The sequence below is a fragment of the Rutilus rutilus genome (assembly GCF_951802725.1).
Source record: "Rutilus rutilus genome assembly, chromosome: 2".
Lineage (NCBI taxonomy): Eukaryota > Metazoa > Chordata > Actinopteri > Cypriniformes > Leuciscidae > Rutilus > Rutilus rutilus.
The window spans coordinates 45520725-45548548 of record NC_140210.1 but is presented as its reverse complement, the minus strand read 5'-3'; the positions used below and the strand labels follow the sequence as shown (position 1 = coordinate 45548548).

Sequence of the window (27824 nt, the reverse complement as noted above, 5' to 3'; positions counted from 1 at the left end):
TTTTGAGGGGAGACTATGTCACGATCCCGGTTCTGTGTCTTTTGTTTTGTATGGACTTTTATGTTGAAGTGTATTCTCTGTTCTCATTGTGTGTGTCATTCCCTTCCTGTGTTTGGTTTCAGTTTCTCCTGGTTTATGTGTATGTTTCTATAGTTACCGTCATTAGTTCCAGCTGTTATTAATTGTCTACTCATTGCTCTGTGTGTTTAAGGTCTTTGTTTTCAGTCATACTTTGCTAGTCGTTGTTTTGTGTTGGATCATGTTCGTGTTTGTATTTTGGATTAGTTGTTCTTGGCGTTCCTGTATTTTCATGTGGAGTGTTTTTATTGAAGTGTGTGTGCATGTGGATTTTCTCTTTGCCTTGTCCCTCTAACACACGGTTTGGAAGATGGTTTTACATTGTCTTCCCTCATTACTTACATTTTTATAATTTTGAAAAAAAACATGTGTCAGTGTAGCTTTAAATTTAACAACCCCATTGTAAAAGAATATTACAGTGTTTTAACCAGTAATGAAAAACATTATGAAAAATACAATACCCGGCACATTACAGTAATGAGAGTTGGGTGTAAAATGTGCAAAATATTCATGACAATGAAACTAAAGACTTTCTGACAATGTTCAGATTTAATGTATTTAGCACTAAAATCACACAGTATGACGAGAGAAGAGGAAACATCTGTTCTGCATTGACTGTACAAAGCAGGAGCTAAAAGGCCTTTGACTATTACAGGTATCAGTGTGTTCATGTGTGTGTGTGTGTGTGTGTGTGTGTGTGTGTGTGTGTGTGTGTGTGTGTGTGTGTGTGTGTGTGTGTGTGTGTGTGTGTGTGTGTGTGTGTGTGTGTGTGTGTGTGTGTGTGTGTGTGTGTGTGTCTGTCCTTGTGATACTGAAAATCAATTCAGATCATCATAAAAGAGCTCATTGTAAATCCAAATCAATTCATGTCTAAACAGTAAAACAGTCCCATAAATGTGTAAAGGTGAAATCAAGAGGACAGTGAGATGGGAACATGACCTGAGCTGGACTCAAATCCAGGTCTCCCATCAGCATCAGTAGGAAGCGGCTCCGATCACGTTCTTTACTTGACTGAGCTGTAGATCACATCCTCAGATCTGGGGAGAAATTAAACAAAAATAATGTGGCATTTCAAGAGGTGACAATCCATCATCTCAACAACACAAAACAAGAGCTCTGATTAAGAATTGAATATGTTTTATTTGAGTTTAAATGAGTCGTTTCTCACCTGTTGGCTTCAGACGGATGATGCGTCTCAATGCAGTCGTACTCTTCAGTCTTCATGTCTTTGTTCTTGAAGTGATGGACACTGGCATACTGAACCTCTTCAACATCTGCAGAGTCTGTTTCTGTTTGTTTCTTTGCTTTAATGTTGGAATACAGATCATCCCTCTGATTGGCTGATACTAGTGAATACAGTGGAACGTCATTGGTCGAAGCCGTTTCTGCTGATCTGTCAATGTGATCCTCCTGCAGTTTCATCAAATAAAATATCACACAGATATAACAACAGATCGATCATTCAGAAACACAGTGACTGTGAGTTACATGCATGATGTTTTCCAGATTGTCTTCATGTCAAATATTTGTCAGTACATGATCTTGTAAGTCTTGAATTTTCTAGTTAAATATAATATCCATGTCATTGTAGATTCAGGTATGTATTATTATCAGACTTGCCTGATTTTGTCTGATAACTTCAGCTCCACCGTCTCTCCTCTTCTTCCTGGAGAAAGCATGTTTTTGTTAGAAAGTAACGAAAAGTAATTTATTTTAAGAAACATTTATTTTTTGTTAGTGGTTTAAGTTCAACAAATGTTGCATTTATGTTAATTTTTGAAAATAATTTAATGCAGGAGCTGCTCAACATTAATTCACCTTATGAACACGATGATGATGATGATGATGATGAAGATCAACCCTCCACATCCCGCCACGATCCCAGAAACTGTGAGCAGAGCATCTCTCTGAACCCCTGAAACAAGATGATCATGAAGATATTTCACACGTGAGACAGATGAAACTGAAAGAGTGTCTGATTATAGAAAATACCTTTAACAGTGAGTGAAACAGACGCTGATCTCTGAGATCCATGTTTATTCTGAGCCTCACAGTAGAAGCGTCCACTGAAACTGGAGTTAAAGCTGGAGATGCTGAAACTCTGTCCAGATCCAACAGCTGAGGTTTCATTCTCCTTAAACCAGCTGAAGTTCAGAGCAGGAGGGTTTGAGTCACTGATGCAGTTCAGAGTCACTGAATCTCCCTCCACTATTACACCAGACGGACTGACCGACACTGAGACGTTTCTTGGTCGGTCTGAAAGAGACAAAAATAAAACATTATTGGATAACTTACTATAACCAGATGATTTACTGACTCACATTTATTAACTCACACATGACATTTAGCTTCACAACTTCAGAGTCTTTCTCTCCATGTTTATTTCTGGATCTGCACTTGTATTCTCCACTGTGATCAGAGCTGATGTTTGAGATGCTGAAGATTCTTCCAGATCCTGCAATCGTTCCTTCTTTAAACCAGCTGAAGTTCAGAGCAGGAGGGTTTGAGTCACTGATGCAGTTCAGAGTCACTGAATCTCCCTCCACTATTACACCAGACCGACTGACCGACACTGAGACGTTCTGTGGAGGATCTACATGAAATATATATAAAATATGAAAATAATTACTTTATTCATGCCATGACCTTCAATTATCTTTATTATATTACACAAGTTTATCTTTAAAGCAGCACTCAGTAACTTCGGGATTTCTTCGCTGTATTCTCGCTTTTTGCACGCAGGTTTCTCTCTAGAGCTCCCCCCACAGCTTCGGAATAGATATTTGACAACACTGTTGTAAAAACTTGTTGGTGATTCTCAGACACCAGAGGCTAGTAGATCAACGACATCAAAGCAGATGGGACATTCTTTAAAACGTCTTCTTCATTCGGGTTCGAACAGCGTGAGGGAGCGCAATAATGACGGCATTTTAGCAGATTTCTTTTGGCCGTAAAGCAATTGTTTACATGGCGAGACCTGATATCACGCGATACTTCCTGATGCGGCGGCCCGCCGGCTCAAAGTTGCAAGTGTGAATTTTCCGCTCACGGGCACCAGGGGGGTGCGAAACGACCACCATTCAACCCGAAATAAATAATATAACCATTCCAATGACTCCGAAGCTGTTCAGATAAGGTAAAAAAGTTACTTAGTTCACCTTTAAGTAGAAATTAATAAAACAATATTATATTTACAGACGAATCCACCAATTAACTGAAGTCTTTCTAGAAAACAAAAAATAAGCATATTCTTGGGACCTTATGTGAATTATATAACAAATTAGATTATGGAATAAAAGCTCCTGGTGTGACAGGTGCATTAGAGCTACAATTAGCATCAAGCTTCATAACACAATTGAACAGATTACTAATATTACACTTTAACTCAAAACTCACTTTAAACAACCACTGAGTTTTTGTATTAACTTCCGATCGCGATCTAATGTGGATTTTAATCATAATGATGTTGAAATATGTTATTTTAGCCTTTTATATGCATGTAAGCAGGCTACATCTTAGCATTTATAATGTAAACACATGAAAATACCCCAAATTGCATGAAAATCACACACAAACCATAATCTATTGTGATCGTGTGTTTATTAGCTTCTTGTTTCACGTGTAGAAATGTTTCTTTGGGTTTGTTCTTCCCGGAGCTCAGAACGAGGAAGTGTACAGGACAGTGTCATGCAGAAGAGCAGAGAATATGGTCACGTAAGATGATTGACAGCTGTACAGCGAATGAGAGAGCGCTGAGATCATAACTGACACAAAGCAGAAAGAGGAGAGACAGAGCTCGCTCTAAACGCTCTTCAGATCACATAATTCAGTGGGAAATCAATAGAAATGGTATTCAGTATGAAGAAATATTTTGCAAACGTGAGAATAAGTCAATATTTCTCCCAATATACGCACTTTTGGACTAAGAGCCGTAACAGATGCTGTTCAGTGAAGCTGTGAACACAATAAACCAGAGCAGACGTGACTGAATATGAGTGCGTGTTTTTATTCTGTTCAAAATATCAAAAAAATTACAGATCGATTACTTTGCACTCCTGACATAAATTAAGAAATGAATGTCATTGCAAACTAGTTTTATTATAAACAGTGGTCAAATATCGAAGCTGGAGTCTTTAATCTCTCTAATGATACTCAGTTTGTCCAGATCAAGTAAGAGTGTTTTAGCGTGAGGTGAATGTTGAACAATAATCTGGGGCCGTCAGAGATCTTTGTACGTAAAGGGGTTAATAAGAATAAATCATGTCTATTAAAAAACAAAAATGTCATGCAGTCTGTATGATTGGTCCTGAAATAACCAAACAAATCTGAAGTTAACTCTGAATAATCTGTGAACTATTTCACTAATATTAATGAATCAGTTTGTACTCACATTCAACATTAAGATGAACAGCAGGAGAGATCAGATGATGATGTCCTGTAACGGCACAACTGTAGTATCCGGTATCAGAACGACTGACTGACTGCAGATGAAGCTGATTCACTGTTTGATCAGTTATTCTCTGTGTGTTTCTGTACCAGATGAATGTTGTTTGTTCAGGCAGAGAGCAGCTGCTTTTACATGTCAGAATGACTGAATCTCCCTCTTTCACTCTCTGCTGTGTCTCCACCTGCAGGTCTGACACAACAACAACAACAACAACAACATCAACAACAACATCATCATCATCAACAACAACATCATCAACAACATCATCATCATCAACAACAACAACATCATCATCAACAACAACATCATCAACAACATCATCATCATCAACAACAACAACATCATCATCAACAACAACAACATCAACAACAACATCATCATCATCAACAACAACAACAACATATTTACTGTCATCACAACATCAGCATCATGGTGATTATAATACAACAATATTATTAAAACACTAAACTGAAGCAGTTATATAATAAACATGATGTTTCTGTGGCACAGATGGTAGTTTATTCAAAAGCTAATAAAATGTTTCTGTGTTTTATTTCTGAGAGTTCACTAGTTTTACCTGTGACATCAAGCCAAGATCCAGGAATCACTGTCCATCTATTATCCTGATGATCTGTAAATCTGCAGTAGTAGATGTGTTTATCAGCTTCTGTTACAGCCGTCAAAGTGATGCTGTGAGTGTTTATATTTTCACTCAAACACTGAACTCTTCCTCTCTTCTGTGGATATGGACACAGATTCGGTGATTCTCCATAAGCTACAACAGGTTTAGTCCAGAAACCTTTTACGAGTTTATCACTCGTATATGTTAAAGCACAGGATATTTTCACTGTTGATCCCTTTAATGCACATACATATGAAGGGCTGTAATTCACTCCCGAATCCCACAGACCATAAACCCCTGAAACACAGAAATGAGGAAAATAATAAAATCTTTCGTTTTCTCCTGCACTTCATAACACACTATAAAGATTTCAGTTGGTGTCTAGTAGGGATGTGCCTGAAGCCGAATACTGTTTTCGGAAAGGAAATGACCTACTCTACAGAACCTCTAAAGGGACATGATGATGGAGAAATATATGAGATGGGAGGAAAAAATATGTTTCAATGCTTTTGAGTTCAATCCTAACTATATAGTTGGATAAATATGTTGTATATTACGGGCATCATGGAGTCGCTATATCAATATGCAGATTATTGAGATAGTTTTTGAATTAACGCTTGTTACTTTCGCATTCACGATCACAAGTAACGTTACTGTTTATAGGGAGCGCCGGAACTGACACACATTTTACAACATAAGATATTTGTCAGTGACACTCAGGATCTGCTGCACCAAATCCTCCACCATCCGTCAGTCATCTCTCCTTACTCTCGTCACCAGATCAGTGAAATCTGATGTGCTGGAATGTGACCGACCACAGCAAGACTAACCATGTCCCATTAGGGGCTCCGTTGAAAGCATTACTCATTTTCCGTGCCTTTCTGAGTTCAGCGATTGAAAGTGTTTGAATGAAGATTCATTGTATATTAGTAAAATTACTTTTTATAGTAAACTCTGAATGATGAAATAAATTCACAGTACTCGTGTAACTAATGGTTAAAGGGATCGAGGCAATCAGCTTCCTCAATTAAAATGAGTTATCTTGTTGTGTTTTAGAAATTTAAAAAGTGTGCAATATTTCATTACTGTTAATGAATCAGTTTGTACTCACGTTCAACAGCAAGATAAACAGCAGGAGAGATCAGATGATCATTTCCTCTTACAGCACATTTATAGTTTCCTTTATCAGAACTTCTGACTGACCACAGATGAAGCTGATTCTCTTTCACAATTCCTTTAGTGAATATCTGTGTGTTTCTGTACCAGATGAATGTTGTTTGTTCAGGCAGAGAGCAGCTGCTTTTACATGTCAGAGTGACTGAATCTCCCTCTTTCACTCTCTGCTGTGTCTCCACCTGCAGGTCTGACACAACAACAACAACAACATCATCATCATCATCATCAACAACAACAACAACAACAACATCAATAACAACAATAACAACAACTGTCTGTCATCTTATTGTCTTAATAATAAAAAAACGTATCGTCTTAATGAAATTCTGTCATCACATCATCAACTGTATATGGTGATAATACTAAAATGACAATAATGACGACACTAATGAAGCAGTTCTGACAGCAGTTATATAATATCCCAGCTAACAGGGAACGTTCTCATAACTTTAGCTTACGTTCTGTCAAGGTTCTCTCAAAGTTATGAACTTCCAGTAACATTAATAGAGTGTCTGTTCAATGTTTTCTGGTCTTTAATAATGTTCTCAGAAGGTTTGCACAAAAACATTATTTATACATTGTTTGTTGAAGGTTTTTGAAATGTTGTCTTTATGTTGGGAGAAAACATTCTTAGAACAACATTCTTGAAAAATGTTGAGACACTGATTTACTGATCACATCTGAAGTCTAATCACTCATCATGATCATATACCAGTATCACAGTAGTATCGCGATACTAAAGCTTCAAAATTCTGGCAATGTCGTCGTATTTTTTAAACGGTAGAATAGAATAGAATAGAATAGAATAGAATAGAATAGAATAGAATAGAATAGAATAGAATAGAATAGAATAGAATTGAAACGCGGGACGGATGTTTGTTTTTTTAAACGGTACTGTATGGCATGTTGCATGTGCGGCAGGTACATTTTTAAAACGTTCATTTGACCACGCATGCCTGCAAAAACAGTAAAAGGTCATTTTTTTGAGTGCCGTTGTCTTTTGTGCTCGGTGTAGTAAATGCTGTGTAGAATTAGTGCATTATTGAGTGTTTCTCGATGCTTCAGTTCATTTTGCAGTGAGTTGCGATTGCACGTCGTTGTTCACGCTGCAGTTTATCAGGAGAAAGGGCCTGAAATGATTTACAAAAATAGCAGCTCAAGCATCACTTAATCAACATTATAACAGCTTTATATAAGAATGTATTCTCACAGTGTTCTGTTGCTCATTTGACCACTTCTGGAACAAGTGTAATAGTTCATTTTTAGAAACATCTTTGCGAAGACAATTCAGACGAATGCAATGCCTTTAGTGATGGGTGCTTTCGAAAAACTGCTCGTCTGCTTCATGAAGCTTTGAAACTTTAATCTTTTGTTTCGAATCAATGAGGCTTCGTTACGTCATAACTGTTTAGAAACTTTCGAAATTTCAATGGTTCAATGAATCATGTGGATTCACTGAGAAACATTGAACAAACGTCTACAGGTTTTACCTGATCTCTGATCAGTTTTATACATTTGTAGTCGTTTTAATGAGACAATAGTATAATTAACCCTTGTGCATCAATTTAAAAAAGTTACTCATAGGTCCAAAGAGGACAAAAATGTCCATGTCAAAAAACGGTCATAAAAAGTTGAAGCTTGGGAGCACAGACTTAACTTTGGTATCATTTTAAAGAATACCCTTGCCAGATTATTGCTGAAGTTAAATTTTTTTTATAAGTAAATCCAAAAAAAAGTTATATAGGTTTAAGTTTATGAAAATTATTTATGAATATTATTTTATATAAAATATATATTTTATGAAACAAGTTGAACTCTAAAACGGCTAGAAAATCAAAGCCATAAATCTAAATAAGTTGTGTTCCAAATTTGAGGTTGATATCTCAAAAAATGAGCTTTCAGTAATATTTTGTTTGGGCGCAGTACCAAACTGTCCCCATTGGATCCCAGCAAAACTCCTCTGGTCACACAGTGATTGGCTTTGTTATTTGCAGTTGAGTTTTTCTCTCTCAATACTACAAACACACACATGCACACAAACACCTTTTTTTTTTTATAACACACATACCAACCACACTCTGATATCCATACCAACACACCCACACAATTATCATTGCATAATTTATCCAACTGGCTCTATAATAGCTCAAAATTCATGCAGTTAACAGTAACAAAAAAACAAAAACTTACTCATAGGTCCAAAAGGGACAAAAATGTCCAAGTCAAAAAACTCTCATAAAAATGTTATGCTTGGGAGCAAATACTTAAGTTTGGTCTCATTTTAAAGAAGACCCTTGGCAGATTGTTGTTGAAGTGAAAAAAGTGAAAAACGTGCAACCAAATTTTTTTTATAGAAGTTTAAGTTTATGAAAAATATTTATGGACATTATAATCAATATTTAATATAAAATATATATAAGTATTTTGTGTAACTAGTGCAACATTTTTTTTTTCAAATGAAATGGGGGTGAAATAGTAAAATTACAATAAAAATAGACACCTGTGCCAAAATTAATGCAGTTAACATAAAAAATAAAAAAAAACTTACTCATAGGTCCAAAAGGGACAAAAATGTCCAAGTCAAAAAACTCTCATAAAAATGTTATGCTTGGGAGCAAATACTTAAGTTTGGTCTCATTTTAAAGAAGACCCTTGGCAGATTGTTGTTGAAGTGAAAAAATTGAAAAAAAGTGCAACCAAAAAAATGTTATAGAAGTTTAAGTTTATGAAAAATATTTATGAACATTATAATCAATATTTTATATAAAATATATATTTTATGAAACATTTGGAACTCTAAAACTGATATAAATTCAAAGCCATAAATCTAAACAGGTTGCGTTCCGAATTTGAGGATGATATCTCAAAAAATGAGCTTTCAGTAAGATTTTGTTTGGGCGCAGTACCAGACTTTCCCCATTGGATGCCAGCAAAACTCCACTGGTGAACACAGTGATTGAATTTTCGATTTGCAGTTGAGTTTTTCTCTCTCAAATATTACAAGCACACACATGCACACAAACACATTTTTTTTTTATAACACACATACCAACCACACTTAGACATCCATACCAACAAACCCACACAATTATCGTTGCATAATTTATCCAGTTGGCTCTATAATATGCCGAAGCAGAAAACAGGAATAAAGCGAGTATTTGCTTTATAGGCCTAACCTGAAAAAATGGCACCATCTGATAAAAAATGGTAAAAATGTCAATTTTGAAGCCTTGCCAACAGAATGAAAGCCTATTAAAAAAGATTGCATCATTTTATAGTTAAACGGCACAGGGATTAAAAAATGCAGTTTTAATGGGTTTCAATGGGGACATTTTTGTCCTTAAGGTCCTAAGAGGAAGTATTTTGTGTAACTAGTGCAAAATAGATTTTTTAAAGAAAATGATGATGAAATAGTAAAATTCCAATAAAAATACACACCCGTGCCAAATTTTATGCAGTTAGCATTAACACAGGCAAAGTGATCAAAAAAACAAAACTGAAAAAGCCAAAAATGTCCTCAAGGATGCACAAGGGTTAAAAGCAATAATAGTAGTAATAGTGTCTTATTGGCCTGTTTAGCTGAGCAATCCATTGGACAAACAAAACATGCCGTGAATTATTTTATTTTTTTTAAATCACATGTTATACAGACACTTGATATTTAATCGTATTAGATGAGTAGGTAATTGTATTTGATCGATTTTACTTTCAATAAAGCGTTTGCAATGGTTTTTTAAAAGGTGTTTTTTCTGCATGTTTGGCCTGAGTTTTTGTTGCATTTACACTGTTCTGACCAGCAGGGGTCACCAGAGTGTGGCGTTCGGTTTAACGATTCAGCGACTCAATCATTACAGTTTTTTTGGATTGCTTACACACTAAAATTAAAAGTAGTACACTATTAGCAAAACCTTACACTCAAGAAGCAAAACATCAGCCCATATTTGCACAACTATAAGCACATTGTCAACCTCACACTTGTTGCAAAACTCTACACACAGTGATTTGCAAAACACTAAACACACTTAACATACATTACACACAAAAATCTATCATGAAGTCACTTCCTTGCAATACCAAAGCACTGACTGTCAAATTACCGCACCGTCCAACCAATTGGTTCAACACAGTCATCAGGTGTGCAAACACTTGTTTGCTTAATTGTAGACACACCAATCAGGTGTATATGCACTATAAAAAGCAGCAGGTGAGTTCATCAGTCTTCAAGCACAATGGAAAGAGTCAGAGAAAGAGTAAGACGAGGAGGAGAACGAGGAGGAGAACGAGGAGGACAACGAGGACAACGAGGAGGAGGAGGAGGAGGAGGAGGAGGAGGAGGAGGAGGAGGAGGAGGAGGAGGAGGAGGAGGAGGAGGAGGAGGAGGAAGAGGAGGAAGAGGAGGAGGAGGAGGAGGAGGAGGAGGAGGAGGAGGAGGAGGAGGAGGAAGAGGAGGAAGAGGAATCAACAGAGGAGGAATCAACAGAGGAAGAGGAAGAGATGGAGGCCATGCTGGAGGTAGAGGAAGAGGAAGAGGAAGAGGAAGACAAGAAGGTGCTCAAAGAGGACCGAATCTGACAAATGAGATCCGCGCAACACTGGTTGACCACGTTGTCAACCACGGCCTGACGCTGAGGGAGGCTGGACTGCGAGTACAGCCAAATCTAAGCCGATACACAGTGGCAAGTGTGATAAGAACATTTCGACTGGAAAATAGGTATTTGTACTGTATTCTATGCACTCAGCAATTCTGTTACCTTTTCCTGTGAAATTACTGTACTATTGTATGCTGTTTTTTTTTTTTCTACATAGGATTGAGGGTCAGGAACGACAAGGGGGAAGGCCTCCTATGTTCACAGAACAGCAAGAGAGGGAGATAGTAAACATGGTTTTGGCCAACAATGCTATAACACTCAATCAGCTCCAAGCTAACATTGTCAATAACCACGCCACTTTCAACGATATCCATCAGGTCTCAACATCAACACTGGCACGCATCCTAAAAAAAAACCATATTCAAATGAAGCAAATTTATCGAGTGCCTTTCGAGCGCAATTCTGAAAGGGTGAAACGACTGCGGCATGATTATGCAGAGGTATGTATTCACTTTAGCAGTGTGATCTTGCATACTGTCTCATAATCTTTTACTGTACTGTAATATGTATACTAGATCTACACTGAACTACACAATTTTGCCTGACACTGTTCTTCAGAGAGTTTTACGAATGGATGGAGAAGAGATCCAGCATGAGTTCATTTACGTAGATGAGGCTGGGTTCAACCTGACGAGAACACGAAGGAGGGGAAGAAACATCATTGGCCACAGGGCTATAGTCAATGTCCCAGGGCAACGTGGGGGTAATATAACACTCTGTGCAGCCATTACACAGAATGGGGTCCTCCACCGCCATGCCCATATGGGCCCTTACAACACAGCACTCATACTTACATTCTTGGACCAATTGCACAACATAACAGCAGCAAATCAAATCAATCATATGCAATACATTGTTGTCTGGGACAATGTGTCTTTCCACCGCTCTGCTCTGGTTCAGAACTGGTTTCAGCAACATCCACATTTCACCGTCCTATATCTTCCACCATACTCTCCATTCCTCAACCCTATAGAAGAGTTTTTCTCGGCATGGCGGTGGAAGGTATATGATCTCCGTCTCCAGGCTGAGGTACCCCTCATCCAAGCCATGGAGGAGGCCTGTGACCAGATGGAGGTAGTAGCAATGCAAGGATGGATTCGTCATTCAAGACGTTTCTTTCCAAGGTGTCTTGCTAATGACAACATTGCCTGCGATGTTGATGAAATTCTCTGGCCAGATCCAGCTAGGCGAAGAGACAATGTCTAGTTTTATTTTTTTTTTTTACAGTAAACTTACAGTACAATACGTAAAGTGACATTTTGTTACAGTATTATGAATCTCCAGGTCAACATTTTGGGCGTGTTGAGAAATAAATGAGTTTCTTCAGTCTGCAACATTGGTCTTGTGTAGTGTTTGGTGAATTTACATTATATTTGTACTTTGTTGATGGTAGCCTACTCTAATCATAGGGAAGTAGAAGTGCTAAAAGTGTTTTAGGTTTATCACAGCAGAGTGTAACTCGTGCAAACAGAGTATAGTAATGTGAAACGTGTGTGTTTCATATGGTAACAAAGTGTGGTTTTTAAACAGAAGTGTATAGTTTTTACAAGAGTGTTTAATTATGCAAAGGATCTGTAGTGTTTTGCTAATTGGGTGTGTGGTTGTGCTAATTGTGTGTAGTGTTTTGAAAACACGGGCCCTGTTTTGAAAATTGTGCTTAAGCAATCCAAAAAAACTGTAACATTTGCTGCTATCTACTCACGGCTTTAGTTTCCCATCTAAAATTAGGCCCATTCATTCATTTTCTTTCAAACATTTAATTTTTCTATATTCAGAGATTTATATTTAAGACATTAATCTCATAACATTGTTTATGCAATTGTAATTGCAGTGCAAATAATGTAGAGAGGTAGACTGTTCCCAGGTTTTGGGCCTGCAGTCGCAAAAGCGCGATCGCCTCGTTTTCTAAGTCTAGATCTAGGCACAATGAGTCGACAGTGATCACTAGATCTCAGAGTTCTAGAAGGAGTGTATGGATAAAGTAGATCAGTCAGGTACTGAGGGGCCAATTTGTTGAGGGCTTTATAAACAAATAATACAATTTTAAAATCAATTCTAAATTTGGCAGGTAGCCAGTGCAGTGTGGATAAAATAGGGGTGATCGACTCGTACTTGCAGGACTCAAAACATTCACCTCATAACATTGTTTATGCAATTGTAATTGCAGTGCAAATGCATAAATACCACATTGGTGTGTGTTCAATACTCACTGCTGTATGTGTGTGTGTTCAATACTCACTGCTGTGTGTGTGTGTGTGTGTGTGTGTGTGTGTGTGTGTGTGTGTGTGTGTGTGTGTGTGTGTGTGTGTGTGTGTGTGTGTGTGTGTGTGTGTGTGTGTGTGTGTGTGTGTTCAGTACTCACTGCTGTGTGTGTGTGTGCACTTGGATGGGTGAAATGCAAAGCACGAATTCCAAGTATGGGACACTATACTTTGCTACATGTCATGTCACTTTCACTTATCTAAAGTCACTTCATGCAGCTTCTGTGCTAATATGAATTTTGTTTACACTGATTCATTTAATTGGTAACGATAGTGAAGTGACGTGACGTTAGGGGTGTGCGATATTGATAAAAAGTGTGTTTATTGTCCTGGTACCTCGGCAGGTTTAGGACTGCCATGGACAGCTGACTCTGGTGGTCAGTTCACAGCAGTGACAGAAATTATTTTTCCCAGTACATTTCAATTTATTTTTACCTTTTATGGGATTTTTACCTTTATAAATCCATTTTTTAAAACTAATTATGTGCATGCATCATTTTATGTGTCTATTTCATAAATTTAATCAAATTCAATTTTAATAATAAGGCACAATAGGGCTGTTATCAATCAAATTAAATAAGTATCAACAAAATTAATCTTTGCAATGGAGAGGAAACAGAAGCTGCATTTGAAGTGGCATTTAGATGCATTTACACAGAATCATTAATGCAGCTCAGAGGTGACAAATGAATAATCTGCAGTTACAAATGCATAAATAATGTTTTGATGTTTTAAAGATAAAACGTTGAATATTGGTATTTGAAATGATTTAAAAGATGAAAAGATACTTTAAATGTGAAATTAAAACCGCCAGTAGGTGGCAGCAAGACACTGTTAATGAGTGAGTCATTGAGATTCAACCAATTCATCCTAACGGCTGATTCATTCAGGAATGTCTTAATCCATTTTAGTCACTGATTCAACAGATTTGCTCAAAAAGCTGATTCATTCAGTAAGGAAACACTGCCATGTGTTGCTCAGAGACGCGATTACAGTGCTGTGGCTTTGTTTTGAACTATTTTGTTTGGCGAAATAGAGCAAAAACAGGCAATATGGTGTCTAAAATGTAAGTCACTTAATATTAACTTCTTGTTTATTAAACTTGTATACAATCAATGTCACATTTGTTACCATACTGATATCTGGAGAAAAACACTCTAGTCTAACACTAGTGTAATCTACTAGACTACAACACGTAGTGTATGCATGCTCTCTCTGGGTGTGTGTGAGGGATAAACTCGATAATGTCAGATCGCACATCATTAAAACAACAATTACCACATTATCGCAGACAAAATATATCGCACACCCCTACGTGACGTGTAGCCAGGTATAGTGTCCCATACTTGGAATTTTTGCTTTGCATTTCACCCATACAAGTGCACACACAGAGCAGAACGTACTGAACACACACATACAACGTGAACACACACACATAGTGAACAGCCATTTTTGCATGCGGCGCCCAGGGAGCGATTGGGGGTTCGATGTCTTGCTCAAGGGCACCTCAGTTGTGGGTAAAGAGAGTGGAAGAGTTCATTCACTCCCCGACCTACACTTCCTGCAGGAACCAATCAACGTTCCTATAATGTTGAGTTGTTCATAAAAGTGAAGTTGATAGAATGTTTCAGGAACATCATACTAATCTTGAAAAAAACGTTCCACTAACATTAAGAAAACTGGACATGTTACCGTTTCCAGAACCAAAACAATGTTTGGAAAACGTTCTTAGAACAATAATTCGTTAGCTGGGATAATGCTTCATGTTGACAGTCTCATCACACCTGACAAACACAGCTGATATAAAGAGCTGTTGTGCTCTGGATCATGTGCTCATCTCATTCCTTTCTGTTTATCCCTGAACTTTCCTGTCATTTATGCACTACTTTATAATAAATGCAAAAAGATTAGTTTTACCTGTAACATCAAGCCGAGCTCCAGGAATCACTGTCCATCTTTTATCCTGATCATCTGTATATCTGCAGTAGTAGATGTGTTTATCAGCTTCTGTTACAGCCGTCAAAGTGATGTTGTAAGTGTTTATATTTTCACTGTAACACTGAACTCTTCCTCTCTTCACTGGGTCTGAACACAGATCAGGTGATTCTCCATCAGTTACAACAGGTTTGGTCCAGAAACCTTCTACGAGTTTATAACTCAGAGTATGTGTTAAAGTACAGGATATTGTCACTGTTGATCCCTTTAATGCACAAACATATGAAGGGCTGTAATTCACTCCCCAATCCTGCAGACCATCAACCCCTGAAACACAGAAATTAGGAAAATAATTAAAGAGGCTTTCAGAAACAAATACAGAAATCTTTCATCACACCAAAGATTTTTGTACCTTTATATATTCACCCGAATGAAATGTAGAAATTCCAAGTGTGTGAAATATTTCACTAATATTAATGAATCAGTTTGTACTCACATCCTACTTTAAGATAAACAGGAGGAGAGATCAGATGTTGATGTCCGGTAACGCCACAACTGTAGTATCCGGTATCAGAACGACTGACTGACTGCAGATGAAGCTGATTCACTGTTGGATCAGTTATTCTCTGTGTGTTTCTGTTCCAGATGAATGTTGTTTGTTCAGGCAGAGAGCAGCTGCTTTTACATGTCAGAGTGACTGAATCTCCCTCTTTCACTCTCTGCTGTGTCTCCACCTGCAGGTCTGACACAACAACATCAACAACAACATCATCATCAACATCAATAACAACAACAACATCATCATCATCAACAACAACAACATCAACAACAGCAACAACATCATCATCAACAACAAACAACAACATCAACAACAACAACAACAACAACAACAACAGCAACAACAACATCATCAACAACAACAACAACATCAACAAGATTCACTGTCAGCTTAAACCTCTGATGGTCTTTATTTTTGTCTACACTCGTGGTCTTTGGGGTCTCCAGAGACCCCAGACAATAACATTACATTTTGTAACAAGATAATAGTTTTTTTTTTTTTTACAAATGTAATTTTATTCTGTTTGTTAATGTTTTTACTCAACATTTGTGCAGTTTTTGGAGAATTTATGATATATTTTACATTTCTATAAATAAATAAATATTTATTTAAATAAGCTTTTTACAAAAAAACTTCTGAACTTCTGAAAAACATTTGATGTAAAATTCACTTTATAAAAGACCCAGATTTCTAACTTTCGTTCATGGGGATAACATGGATCATTTTAAATGGTTTAATGTAACATTTATGCCCATTTTTTGGAAAATGCAGTTTTAAAATAAAAAAAAATCACTTTAACCACTAGATGGCTATAGAGCTCCACTATATGCTATTTGCTATTTGACTACCTGAAATATATCTTTTCACAAGTTGGATTCAGTTGGATTCATATCTAAATATTATAAAATCACAATTATAACAAAAAATATATATTTTTGTCAAAGTTTAGCATTTTTTTGTACTGATGTTCAGTTAAGGTAAAAAAGTTACTTAGTTCACCTTTAACAACCAGATTTAACATTGACGACACGAAACACAGAAATGAGGAAACTAACGCCGGTTTCACACCGCAAGCGTCAGCGGCACGTGAGCAGCGCGTATTTTTTTCGGCGTCCATGTTATTCAATGAGTGCATTCACACCGCACGCAGAAGCGGCGCGGCAGCGCGTAGCAGGAGCAGAGCAGGAACAGCAGTGCCGCGATAGTTTCGGCGCCCAGTCTATTTTTAACGCGCCGCTTACGCTGAATTAAAGTGACAATGCATTGATCATGGCCAAAATACACCGCAGTTTTATCCAAAAAACGCATTGATGATATCTATTGTGTTTTAAACAGTCAATCAAATGACCAACAGCAATTTAAAAAGAAAACAAATGTCCAAAAACAAACTTGTTGCCAGAACAATAAAAACAAAGATGAACCAAAAGTTATATAGGCCTAAATGAAATTATTAATAAAATAAGCTTCCTGACAAGTCTTTTCTCTTAAATGTAGGCTATTTGAAAACGAAATAAAGCAATGCCAACTTATCCATTATAGTAGCCTACTCTGTCTGTACAAAACCAGCAGTTCAGGCGCGCATGACAAAAGCTGCCAGTGTGAAAGCAAAACGCGCGTGTCCTGCTCCTGCTCACCATATGCACTGCTCCTGCGCTGCTTACGCTCTGCTAATGCATGCAGTGTGAAACCGGCGTAAGGGTACGTTTGTAAACACGACAACGATATGCTTAAAACTGAGACGTTTTTCCTTTGAGTTTTCCACGTACAGACGACATCATTGTCAAAACGATCCCCATTCACACAGATCCGTGAAAACGACTAGACCCTGTTTTCTGCTGCCATAGATAATATACAATATCACTCAATATTACTATTAAATATTATGGTAATATGGCCGTAAATGATTCCTACCTACGACATTCCCTTCTCTTATAAAAGACCAGTAACTAGACAAGGCAAACTCGGAATAGGCAGGGCAAGACACGAGGTATATTCGACGACGAACTGAACACTTGAGGTGCATGTGCACGCCGTCTGCGTTTTCACGAGTTTGTGCTTTTGAGGTTTGCTCAGAGATAAACTTTTTTCCCCAAAAAATGTTCAAGGCTTTGCGTTCTTGAGCCTCAGGCACTGTTTTGTGCAGATGAGCGGGCCGGAGTGCGTTAAAGGAGAACTCCGGTCAATTTTAACATTGAGCTCATTTTTTTGTACATTTGGAGTGCTGTCAGTACAGAGAACAATATATAGTCAATATATAGTCGACAGTAGTCGATTGTCGAGTTCACGCGCGTGATCATAGGTACTAAACCTATGCGCGTGAACTCGACAATCGACTACTGTGGACTTCGACCGAAAACAGGATGTAAGTACAGGTATGTGCGCTGGCTGAATAAACATCATTTTTTATATATTTCTTTCACATCTACTGCAGTCAGATTCACCCGCGTTCACTCCAAAGGAATCACTCATATGACCTGTGCACTTGTAATGACACATCAAGGATGTTAAGAGGCTAAAAGCAGGTTTAAAACTTGCCCCATTGAAGTCAACAGGGTGCAAATTTTAAAAAGAGGACAACACGGTGTAGGTAACACCGATTTTTGTCGTTGTTCTCTGTACTGACAGCACTCCAAATGTACCAAAAAATGAGCTCAATGTTAAAATTGACCGGAGTTCTCCTTTAATGGGTTTCTGTTATAACGGTGTCGTGTTAGCGCCCCCTAAATTAATAATGATCATTGCAACGGAAGTGAACCAATCAAAACTAACTTTAGCTGGACAGTAACTTTATTCTAGAGCTGATGTAAAGCCAAAACAATCTCTGTTACTGTCATTTTCTATTATCACTGTAAAGCTGCTTTGAAACAATCTACATTGTTAAAAGCGTTATATAAATGAAGGTGACTTGACATGATATTTCATGACTCTTGCCGCTAGATGGCCTTATAGCACTATTTGGAGCAAATGAGCTGTTCCTCCGGGTCCCAAAGTCCGTTTTTCTTCAGTATGCATTCAGACACACATGTAGACATTATTAAAAAAAAAAAAAAAAATTGGTAAAGTTTTAGCATTTTTTGTTTTAATTTTGAGAATTTTTAGGTTTTTCTGTGTGTACTGAAGCATTCCTCGCATTCCATTCATTCCTATGGGGGTCAATTTGACACGAGGGAAGGATTACTTTTTTAAAGGTGACCTATTATGCCCATTTTCACATGATGTAATATGAATCTCCTGTGTCCTCAGAATGTGTCTGTTAAGTTTCAGCTCAAAATACCACCCATATTTTTTATTATAGCTTGTCAAATTTGCCCCTATTTGGGTGTGAGCAAAAATGCACAGATTGTGTGTGTCCCTTTTAATGCAAATGAGCTTCTGCTCCGCCTCCTTTCAGAAGAGTGTTCAAATCCAGCGATGTACTGGCCCTCGTTGATGAACCAGTCATGTGTAAAATGATTTGCGCAAATATATAACATTTTACATTCGCATTCGATTGTCGCATTTTGCCCCCTGGTGTCAGTTGAAATTGGTCGTGAAGCAACTGTTACCCTCGGCTATTTACAATGGTAAAATGAATCATTTTAATGAATGTAATGCATGCATGAATATATCCACACAAAACAAATGACCCTCAATACATCTAAAATAAAATAAAAGTCGATTTTATAGAGCTGATCAATATAAATATTGATTTAATAATGATAAAAAAAAATTTCAGCCATAATTATTAATAACCGCCATTTTGCAGGAATAGCGTTTATGTTAAAGTATTCAAATATTGGTAATTCTAGCTTCGCGCTCATAGTTTTGATAAGAATACATCACAACCGGTCGACCGGTCTCATATGGTCTAGCCGCAGAAGTTCTGCCTGTTAACAAAACGCCTACTTGTTTCACGTTAATGTTTTTTTATTTATTATTATTATATTTTTTTGGAAACGCACAGAGAAAAAAATTTGTTGTAACTGCTCGCACACCTGATTATTAGGGGCCAAGCCCCGAAGGGGATAGCCCCTATTGTATCTGTTAGTTTTCTTCTTATTATTATTCCGTAAATGGAAGTCTATGGCAGCCCTATGAACCGTACATAGGAAAATGATGAAATTTGGTACACTTCTAGTGATGCTAATGAATAGTAATTGGACCAATTTTTGAGCCTCTAGGACCAACTCTATAGCGCCACCACCAGTTCAAAATTTCAACATTTAAATGGTTATAACTTCTGAACCCTGTGATCTAGAGACATGAAACTTAGTACATCTGATTCCTCTCATCATCGTGATCACAACCAATACCTTACATTAAGACTCCGCCCATTACAGTAGTGGCCATTTTGAAAAGTACAGTATTCAGTTTTTTCGCTACTCCTCCTTCAAAATTTGTCCAATTTTCTCCAAAATTTGCTCAAACGATCATTGGACTGAGCCGCACAGAAGTGAGTGAACAGATTTTTTTTTATTCATTTCTGTTCAAAAGTTACGATGTCGCAAACTTAACAAGGTCCACCCAAAATCGGCTAAGAGGCTGTATCTCGGCCAAACTTTGATCAATCGAAACGAAAATTGGTACACTTCATGAGAAGCATGATCTGAGGTTCCATGCCAAAGTTGGGAACAGCGCCACCTACGGGTCATGAGATCTGGAAAATTGCTATTTTGGCCAATAACTTTTGAACAGTTTGTCAGAAAATCATAAATCTGGTATCTATGGATTCCTTGCATCATGCCAAATCTGTGGATACTGAATTATTCAAGATCGGATGAACCACGTGTCCGCCATTTTGAATTTTGTCATAATTTGCAATAACTTTTAAACTATTTTACATATCTTCACAAAATTTAGTATGGATCATCGACACAATGTCCTGAAGGTCTATGAGAAGATTGAGCACAGCGCCACCTAGTGTTCTAGAGATATAAGGTCTTTTGCAAAAACACTTATAACTCTTGAAAACATTGTTCAAATTTTGATTTCTTTATGTCATTACGTTCTTTGGCTTATGCCGGTTCCGACGACATCTAATTTGTCATTTTCCAACAATGTGACTGTCCGCCATATTGGAGCAAATGAAAAACTGTTTTTTCGCTACTCCTCCTTCAGATTTTGCTCAATTTTGCCCAAATTTTGATCAAATGTTCTTTGGACCAAGCCGCACAGAAGTGAGTGAACAGAATTTTGATTTTCGCTACCGTTCCCGAGATATTCATCTTCAAATTTGACCTAGCCTGCATTTTTTGCCTTATGCTAGTTAACTTAGCATAATAATTGGTTAGCATGCTAACCAGATGCCATTCTTTCTAATGTGGCTCTTCAGCTATCAGGATAACCATAAGCTACATTAGCATTAAGCTAGCTTAACATGCTAATCTCGTTAACATGTATTTTGTCTGCTTATTCTTACACTGAAACCTCTCCTCTGCAGCTTTGTAAAACATGTCCTCTGGGTGGTGCAATCTGTTCAACCATGTGTCATGAATCCCGAACCATTCTGGTCGTGGGTTCGAGACCAGTGTGGGGCGACTTTGAAATTGTGTATAAATTGTCATTTGAGCTCCTTTATTATCTGGGTAAGAGCTGTACTAATGTTTCTTACACTGGGATTAGAAATAAGTGTGTGTTTTTTTCTACATTATGTGTTTGTTCTAATCAGAACTTCTGTTCATTTTGATTTCATCTGTACTTCTGAACCCATCAGTTCTTCATGTACATTCTATGTCTGCTGTTTTTGCTCTTCTGGCTCTGCATTGCGCTACAGCCCTACTGTGCTACAGTGGCTTGGCCCCGTATTGCTGCTTGCAGCTATATTTTTTTCCTTTGATTTGTCGTCTCATTCGTTTCTTTGCCAGATTTCTCACAAATGTATGACTTTTGGAAGTGCAATTTGATAACCATATGCAGTTTTAATAAAGTTGAATAACCTTCTATGTCATTTTTACTCTTCAAAGTGTACACTTGCAGGTGTTGATTATAATGAATTTACTGTTAGGCCCATAAATAATAATAAGGATAAACAATATTTAAAAAGTATATAATTTTAGAACATATGACTAATTAAAAATTAACCACAAAACACAACATGCTAAATGGGGGATATCTATAGGCCTATCTAGCATAAAAAAAAAAAATGATTGTCAGAAGGTTATCTCTCAGTTGCTGAATGTTGCATAGCAACGTTGTTACAGCCCTGTCACGTCGTACAATTCTATGTTGTTACAATGTTGCGAGCACGTAGACAGCGACGTTGCCATAGCAGAAATGCAACGTGCCACAGACGTTGCCACAACGTAAATGTGTTTGCTGGGAACTGTCTTGCTCTCTCTCGCTCCCTCTAGCACAGCGGTTTACAATAGGTGAGGCGCGCCTCCCCTGGGGGGCGCCAAAGAGCCACAGGGGAGGCGCGACACGCAAAGAAAAAATAACTTTGCAGCTCTATTGATATCGGTAATTGTGTGTGCGAGTATTAGCTTTAAAATGCGTCGTTTCCTTGTCCCAAGTCAACAGAAGTCAGCATTAAGGGAGGATACGGAGCCCGGGAAGTCACCTGTGTGAGTAAAAAAACGATCCGTGGCGACGGTTTTGCAATCCGTCCGCTCAGTTTATTAACAGTAGCCTATACTCACGAATTCTCAAACTGTTCTCTCGGTTTAACAAATCGTGCCCACGGATTAATAAACCGTACCCACGAGTTTCTAATACGCGCTCTCAGACTTGTTAACCGTTCCTTCAGTTTTTTCAAATTCATAAACCGTGCCCACGCTTTCGCAATCCATTCCCACATAGTATTGCGTGACCAGTTCATAATGTATCAGTGCACCTTATGAACCATGGCGTTAACTCTGCGTTTCTGTCAGTGCGTGACTACAGCTCGTTAATAAACTACAGCTGTTTTTATTTATTTTTTTATTGATCCATTTCATACAATCCATCTTCATTTGTCAAGTCCACTTGCGCAAAAACGTTTTTCATGTTCAACTGTTTTTTTGTGTGTGGATGCTGCTGATAAAACAGCTTCGCCGAGACTACAAAGAGACATGCATTTGTGTGTGTGTGTGTGTGTGTTTGTTTGTTTCTTTAGTTTCCCGGATATAACTTGCCTATTTAATGCACAATTTTCCTTAAAAATGATATTATCAGCATTACAATGTAAGTAAATGTAGCCGTGTAAAATGTAAGGGATGATGCCACCCTTCTACAACAATGTGCATTTACGTTTAGATTGTAACATATTTAATGGCATGGAATTACAGTGTAATTAGTGTTAGCCTACTATCTTAGCCTTTTTCAGTTCATTAGGTGAGGTAATCTGATAATATTAGTGATTCTCATTTAATATATAAATTATAGTGCACAGTGTTTATTATCAGGGAGTAGAATCTGCAGCTCAGTACTCACTACTCATGAGTACTTTTAAATAAGCTACTTTTTTACTCTTACTCAAGTAGTTTTTTGGACAAGTACTTTTTACTCTACTCACACTACATTTTTTTGACATGTAATGGTAGCCTACTTTTACCTGAGTATGTTTTTTCAGTACTCTTTCCACCACTGATTTAGTTCGAGATGATGTGCATCTTCTTCAAATGTGCGCTTAAAGCCCAGACACACCGTGCCGATTTCAGCCGTCAGCTGTCGTCGGCGGTAGCTTTGGCACCGATTGCACATGTTAAGCATGTTTAGTTGACTTGTGGTTAGGCCTACTGATGTTCAGTGATTATAAAGTAGCCTCAATTAGGCCTGCATGAAGTTGGAAATTATTTGCTGTTGCAAAGAATCGTTTATGAATGCACTTTTAAGAAAGTTGTGGAAATAAAATAATATTTACATTTTATCAGTTGTTATTGAAACTCATCATTGCCTGGAACACACAAAAGATGGCATTTACTGCAGAGGCGTGTGTGGGGTAGGGCAGGCGGATGGGATTTTGGGGAAGGGGGGGCTCGGCTGTCCTTACTTACTCTAAGGGGAGGCTCACATTCACCCAATTTGAAAACCCCTGCGTCTAGCATATGAATCAAAATCAATTGAGAATTGACACAATGGTAAAAGATCGGAAGACCGAAGTTTCACATGGAGCATTCGGATATTTTTTCCCTGAATTACAGCTGGGTGTGAATTGTGAAAAAAAAAAAAAAAAAATTACGTTGCCTTATCTTCTCTGAAAAGCGTTCCGCCCATTCAGCTGACATAAAAAACACTTTCAATAAACAAAACAAAACCTATCCAAAGATGAAATGTTTTCTGTGTTGACAAATCTTGTGCGATGTCCTAACTGCCGAAATAATCACACAACGCATACAAGTTTGCTAATGACACGTCCGATTCGCGAACTAATGACTCATTTGAACCGATTCCATTTAATGAATGGTTAAAACATCTGGGGTCTCATTTATAAAACTGTGCGTAGGAACCTTACTAAAAGTGTACGTGCGCCCGAAAGCCAAAAAAAATATTCAGACTTATAAAACCGTGCGTACGCCAGAACCTGCGCAGAATTCACTTTATAAATCCCAGTCAGCAGAAGATTGTGCGTACATGCGTCTCCACCCGAAATAACCATATATGGAGCTTACAACGCCTAGTTTTACTATGCAGATCCTCATCTACATATCATTTGCATATGATTATTCATCCACGTGATAACTTAAACGTTATCACGTGGATGAATAATCATATGCAAATGATATAAACGGTACAAGAAACATTACATTAATACAAATCAAGTAGTTGTCTATCCTTGCCTTGTTTTTGAATAGCCTACATAAATCAAATAGTGTAAAATACATTTCAGAGAAAGTTTTTCTCAATCTTTTCCACTGGCCGAATTGTATTTTTAATTGATTTATATTTTTAATGGAAACAGATAGGCCTTGGGCATTATTTGCACGAAACTATTTTCTCAGACAATCTGGTATTATCATGATAAGCAATTATCTCTGTGGTTAAAACATTAAAGCACGCCACAGGAAAAGTGTTCAAAAACAATCGCATCCACAACAAATATTTCTAATGATTGAATTTTAAAAAATGTTGTAACTTCAGTAATGATTTCATGTTTAAGTGTTTAACTCCATTAATTTGAATGGCATATTTAATATAAATGTTTATATCAGAAGTATTTTATTTATTTAAACTGTTATTTGCGTCAGTTTCACTAAACGGCTCAACACGCTCGCTGCCGCGGACATTTAAGAAGGAATGGATATTTGCTTCAAGTGACAGGCTAGGTGATTGAAATTGTATTTGTATTATCTTTCTGTATATGTTTAATTTTCTTTAGATTTTCTGTATAAAAGTGACCAAAAATACATTTAACTCCAGCTCACCATCGGTGTCGCCAAAGTGCTCCATCTCCAAAACGTTCGTACGCATGGGTCAGAGTTTGCGTGCAGGTGCGCAAATTTTCCCGTCAAGTTTTTCTTTATAAATCCCACCTTTTGCGCAGGAACTGGCGTACGCATGTTTTCAGCCCCGTTTTGTGCGTACGAAAGCTTTATAAATGAGGCCCCTGATCTGTCCAACACTGAATCGTATAATGATTCGGTGTATAACTAATCGGTAACACTTTACAATAAGGTTCCATTTATTAAACTCTAGTTATAGATCAGTTAACATTAACTATTAATAAACTGCACTTCTACAGCATTGCGTCGCCGACGCCAGACAAATATCTAGCATGCCAAATATCTGGAGCTGTCGGCCGACTCGATATGCCTGTGGTGTCACGTGTCACGACGAACAACAGCCAATGATCAGCTTTTTATGACATTACAAAAAAGCCTTTTGTATTTGTAACCATCGTTGCCAAACCACAACAGGCCGGCAGCTGCTTTTTCATTATAATGTTTTACTCACCTCCAACTCTCTCTGACAGACAATCCCTGCTGCCCCTCGTGTGCTTATCCATCCTTTCACCCATATTCCATAATTCTAAACAGATCATTGCGCAAACAATATATATATATATATATATATATATATATATATATATATATATATATATATGTATATGTGTGTGTATATGTGTATATATGTATATATATATATATATTTCTTGCGCATGTTTTCGTGACATAATGTGGTTTTGGGACCGGATAGAGTCGTTGGGTGACAGAGTTGTTGTCAGCTCGTGTAGTGTGTAACCCCCTGTTGCAGAACATTTACGTAGTGTCACATAGTGTGAACACCACAACGACTTCAAGACTCCAACGTCTTGACTGACGTTGACTGCCGACGTTTAAAGTTGTGTAGTGCGAACTAGGCATTAGTTAGCATAATACATTAACTAATGTAAACAAATCAAACCACATTTAACACCTCTTAAAATGAGAATGTAAGTGTGCTTACCCCATTTTGGTGTTAGCAAGTGTTAGCAAGATAAACCTTAATAACCTTAATAAACTACTGTATTTTCAGGTTATCTATAACGATGTGTAGAACAATTACCAAAACAATCTTTTAGTGTAGACTGTTTGCGGTAAATGCAGTTGGGTTGTCGAGGTCAAAACTCTAAATAAGCTAAATAACTCAAATAAACTTACTATAATGTTATGTCATTTTTTTACTCTTACACTGAATGTTTGGATTTGGTGAAGGTGTGAATCATTTTTGATTAATATTTAATATAATAAAGTTCTGTGTAAGGAATTATTAACGAAGGAACACCCCCCACCCCACCCCCGCCCCGCCCCGCCACCACAAATTGCTTTCTAATCTGTGGGAAACACTGCCTTTTGTGTTCCAACAAATAAAGGTCATCTGGCAGATCCAGTAACATAAGAAAGTGTGTGATGTGTGTGTTTGTATGATTCTGTGGTCTATTTCTGAGAGTTCAGTAGTTTTACCTGTGACGTCAAGCTGAGCTCCAGGAATCCCCGTCCATTTTCCCTCCGCTTTATCTGTAGTAAATCTGCAGTAGTAGATGTGTTTATCAGCTTCTGTTACAGCCGTCAAAGTGATGCTGGAAGTGTGTTTATCTTCTCTGTTACACTGAATCCCTGCTCTCTTCTGTGGATCTGAACAAAAGTTAGGTGGTTCTCCATAATTTACAACAGTTTTGGTCCAGAAAGCTGTTCTGATCTTATAACCATCAGGATATATTAAAGTACAGGATATTTTCACTGTTGATCCCTTTAATGCACAAACATATGAAGGGCTGTAATTCACTCCCCAATCCTGCAGACCATCAACCCCTGAAACACAGAAATGAGGAATGAAGAGACTTTCAGGTGTATATACAACAAATATCTTTTCACTTTTGATCATTTTTATGTTAGCTGACAGTAAAACACTCATGTCTGTTTATAAGTGTGAAGAGCTCAATCATCTTTTGTTAAAATATCAGTATAGTGAGTGAAACTGAAGACTCACCCGCAGTCATGATCACTACGATCAGAGGAAGAGACTTTATGAGAGACGACACCATAGTGACTTCTGCAATCATAAAACTGACAATTATGACATTATGAGCATCATCTATATACAACATCACAAACTCTATTGATAAAGCACATGATGATTAATAATTCACGGCTCATTGAAGGCTTGATGTGAACTGATGATGTTTCTCATGTCAGGCCTCGTGTGTCTAAAGAGCTTCACACAATATTTACACATGAATCTACAACAGATATTGAGCTTCTGGAGTTTAAATCACTTCATCAAATCAACATTCACCTAAAACAGTTTTACAAACATCAATCGTAGCTCTACTGAACTATTTTAAATAACAGTAAAATGGTCTTACCGCTCTGAAGTGTCAATGTTTCAGTGTCGACGCCCAAATGAGGGAAACATCCGCAGTTTAAGGCGTCAAACGCTGCAGTTTTCACACTTTATAAAGTTCATCTAAATGTTGGTCTTCCTCTTCCTGGTTATGAGTGACCGTCATCTCAACTACACAAGAACAACTGGAGAAGAAAGTTAACGTCTCAGATGTCAAACACACATCAAGCTTTACATGTATCTCTGTAGAGCTCAGTATTGTAGATCTTTGTGAGAGAATATGTGAAAGATGTTTGCTTTGAGAAAGAACAGTGTAAAGATGCTCATCATGTCTGCAGGAGCGTCTGAGCAGCATCTTTACAGCTCTTAGTTTCACTTC

At 37.6% G+C, this 27824-nt stretch overlaps 1 protein-coding gene across 2 annotated transcripts; it reads right to left on the bottom strand.

The window, feature by feature from the left end:
• Positions 1–605: 605 nt before the first annotated feature.
• On the bottom strand, positions 606–27824 carry LOC311286586 (sialoadhesin-like). Of its 2 annotated transcripts, none has more exons than XM_084402817.1 (14): positions 27468–27824; positions 27092–27154; positions 26566–26913; positions 15665–15910; positions 15151–15495; positions 6259–6510; positions 5103–5444; positions 4469–4714; positions 2414–2671; positions 2071–2334; positions 1897–1993; positions 1699–1744; positions 1247–1488; positions 606–1115 (listed from the first exon to the last, which is right to left on the bottom strand). In XM_084402817.1, exons 2-14 carry the CDS (start codon positions 27144–27146, stop codon positions 1082–1084), a joined length of 2775 nt encoding a protein of 924 aa, XP_084258943.1. In that variant the 5' UTR covers positions 27147–27154; positions 27468–27824; the 3' UTR covers positions 606–1081. The 2 variants fall into 2 exon arrangements, with proteins under 2 accessions (XP_084258943.1, XP_084258942.1); XM_084402816.1 differs by having other exon boundaries at positions 27092–27168; positions 27468–27823.